This window comes from Trypanosoma theileri (assembly GCF_002087225.1).
Source record: "Trypanosoma theileri isolate Edinburgh chromosome Unknown TM35_Tth_38_V1, whole genome shotgun sequence".
NCBI classification, from domain to species: Eukaryota; Euglenozoa; class Kinetoplastea; order Trypanosomatida; family Trypanosomatidae; genus Trypanosoma; species Trypanosoma theileri.
The window spans coordinates 992-3,830 of NW_021639880.1; the positions used below are offsets into that span (position 1 = coordinate 992).

At 40.8% G+C, this 2,839-nt stretch overlaps 2 protein-coding genes across 2 annotated transcripts; one reads left to right on the top strand and one right to left on the bottom strand.

The window, feature by feature from the left end:
• Positions 1 to 575: 575 nt before the first annotated feature.
• Positions 576 to 965, top strand: TM35_000381010 (uncharacterized protein; the record flags this gene model as incomplete). Its single annotated transcript, XM_029029515.1, has 1 exon — positions 576 to 965. One exon carries the CDS (start codon positions 576 to 578, stop codon positions 963 to 965), a length of 390 nt encoding a protein of 129 aa, XP_028879092.1.
• Positions 966 to 2,485: 1,520 nt separating this feature from the next.
• Positions 2,486 to 2,839, bottom strand: TM35_000381020 (beta-fructofuranosidase-like protein; the record flags this gene model as incomplete). Its single annotated transcript, XM_029029516.1, has 1 exon — positions 2,486 to 2,839. A coding segment is annotated over one exon (354 nt), but the record flags the coding sequence as incomplete, so codon positions are not given.

Here is a 2,839-nt window from a genome sequence, read left to right on the forward strand (position 1 = left end):
CTCGATTGAATCAAAAACGAGAAACAACCGAAGCAAACACTTAGACTATCAGTTTGTATGGTAATACAGAAAAAACATGAGATCAAGAGATAGACATTAGCGCTGCGGCAAACCAAATGCGATCATACCCGCTTGCCCTTTCAGAGTTTACATATAAAACAAATAAATTACAATAATTGTTTCCCTCTACAAATTTTCCCCCTCAAAATCCACATTACCCTTAACAGAAAACAATTCCCCTCCGGCACTCTTGTTCCCAAGAGCCACGCCCGTGGGAAAGCCCGCTGCCCAACACGCGTGTCGTTGGGAAGTTCGTTTGCCGTTTGGGAATTGCGATGTGCATGTCCGTTTCTTTTTTTTTCCTTTTCTTTTCACTTTTGACTATCACAGCATTTACCCTCCGGCACCTCCCATTATCAGGGATATCTCGTGAGATTTTCCGTTTGCGCACGACGCCATACTGGATCAAGATTGCGCGAACTTGGCGCCGCGAACGCGAAATGCTGTAATTGGGCGCCCCTTTGGGTGAGGTATAATGCCCCTGTTATCATCCACCTCGCAAAATTCCCGCAGCAATGGGAGCGAGATTCATTTCTGAACGGTTGCCCCTCACCGCAAACGAAGGGTGTAACCCAAGGGGGTGGGTTTGGAGGGCAGTGCGATCGCCTTGGCGAGACCCCAGGTGTGTAACGGACGCGTCTGCTCAAATGAATTCCCCCTTTTTTATGTTTTATTTCATCGGAAACAAATGGGCGCCAGAGACCCCCACTTTAAAATTTGAACTGGGACACGGCGCCTTCTTCAAGCGGGGGGAAGAACGGGATGAGGTGCGACAGAATATCGATAGAGAATTGTTTGGACTGTTTGAATGGAGTCATTTTCTTTTTTTTGTGTGTGCTTGGACCCTCGTGCGAAATGCAATCCCAATAATGCAGGAATACTCCTCACTCTGTGCAAAGTTATAACTTGAATAAGGCAGTGCCTGACAGAGAGTGTGGGCACGTATACGTGGTCAAAAGCATACCGTCAGAGTCAAAAAAATTCTGAGGATTTACTCGCACATTAAAATCCATATCAATGACGATGAGTGTGGATCGCCAGAAAGGGTATCCTATCCAATATTCTCCAATTATCCTCCATTTGTGCGAATAACCAATAAAAATAAAAAAAACGAGCTCCGCTCCGGCAGAAACCATAAGAAGAAATAACCATAAAAATAATATCGGTCACAAACTATTTTCGTAATGTTACAGTATTATTTTTTTCATTTTCCCTCTTAACCCTGTACCAAATGTCTTCCTTTGTTGTTGTTTGTGTTGTTTTCCTGCATTATTAATGTTTGGAATTCGCATGCAGAAACACACTGAGAATTATTTGCGATATGGGGTGTGCCCACTCACTTTATTTCACTTCTCCCTTCGCCCCAGCACCATAGCGCAGACTCCTATTAAGTATTTTCCGCAACGCTGGTAAATTAACGTGGACAGTTCACAATTTCATCGACCCTAGGAAAAATATATACAGTTGGGAGTAAATACCCACACATAATCCTGGAGAATGCTGCAGCGTCGTAGAAAGCGAATGGCAATTTCACCAGGCCCCATGCAAACACTAGAATTGCACCACCTTTTCTGTCACAACTTGTAGGTGAGAGGAAAAAGAATAGAGAAACGAAAAAAAAAAGAATAAAGGCAACAACAAACAAAACGCTCTTAGAGCAAGAAATAATGGCAACATTTGTAAGAAAAAAAAAAGAGAAACAAATATTTTTGACCTTATCTTAGCACACCCTGCATTCCCCACCCCGTTTTCACAAATACATCTAAAATAATTTTTCCGGTGGTTTTTACCAAATAAATAACAGAACTGACGAAACGCAAGTGCTGAGAAGTCCTTTTAACCGGCCTTTCATTCGAAACAGTGTGGGTTTGGTTAGGTGGATCCCCAAAAACCCACGTTTGCAGACTGTAAATATGAAAAAAAAAATAAATATGAAAAACATTTGTTGTCAGTATTAAAATTATTTGCATAATAAATGCAAGACTTTACCATTCTACCATTATTTTTACAAGCCATCAGGGAAAAAAATAATGCATCTTATAAATTAAATTAATTTTCTACTTTTTTTCTACCATGGTCTCTCTATTTATAAAAAATCTGCTAAATACCGCTTGCTTTAATTCATCAAATAAACATAAAAATAAAAAAAGAAATATATATTCACTATCCGTACTTAGAAAAAGAAAAAAGAGTTTTTTTTAAGAGAGCACCCACCCCAACGTACCTAGAAAGTTTTTTTTTCTAAATCATTACGAAAAAACAAGAAACACAGAGGGTGCACTCAACCACACACCTTTTTTCTTCTTTGGCACGATATAGTGCCACATTTCCCGTACGCTCATACACCAATTAAAAGAAAAAAAACACATATATGCCTTCTTTTCGTCTCTACGGTTTTATTTTTATTTATTCTTTTATTTACGCTTCAAAAAAGAAGCAGCGGCAATACGGTGTGAAGAGTAACTGCCAAAAGCATTACCTTAATAAGGTGTGATCCTGCTGTATGCCACGCTGCATCCCCATTCGATTCATGTACAGTATCCATCTCGTAGAAAGAGACTTTGGCCAAGACCGTTGAGTTTATATTGTAGGAGAAGAGGGCAACTCCAGAATAGTCATTGGGAACGTAAACACGACCCGTCAGCGATTCCAGACCACCATCCTTGAAGACTTGAACGATGGTGTCATCCACAAATACTCGCAGCTGCACCCTTGTGCCATTTCCAACGAGAGGAGCTCGGCCGGTCCAGGTTTCGTGGAATCCAGTCGTGCTGGATTT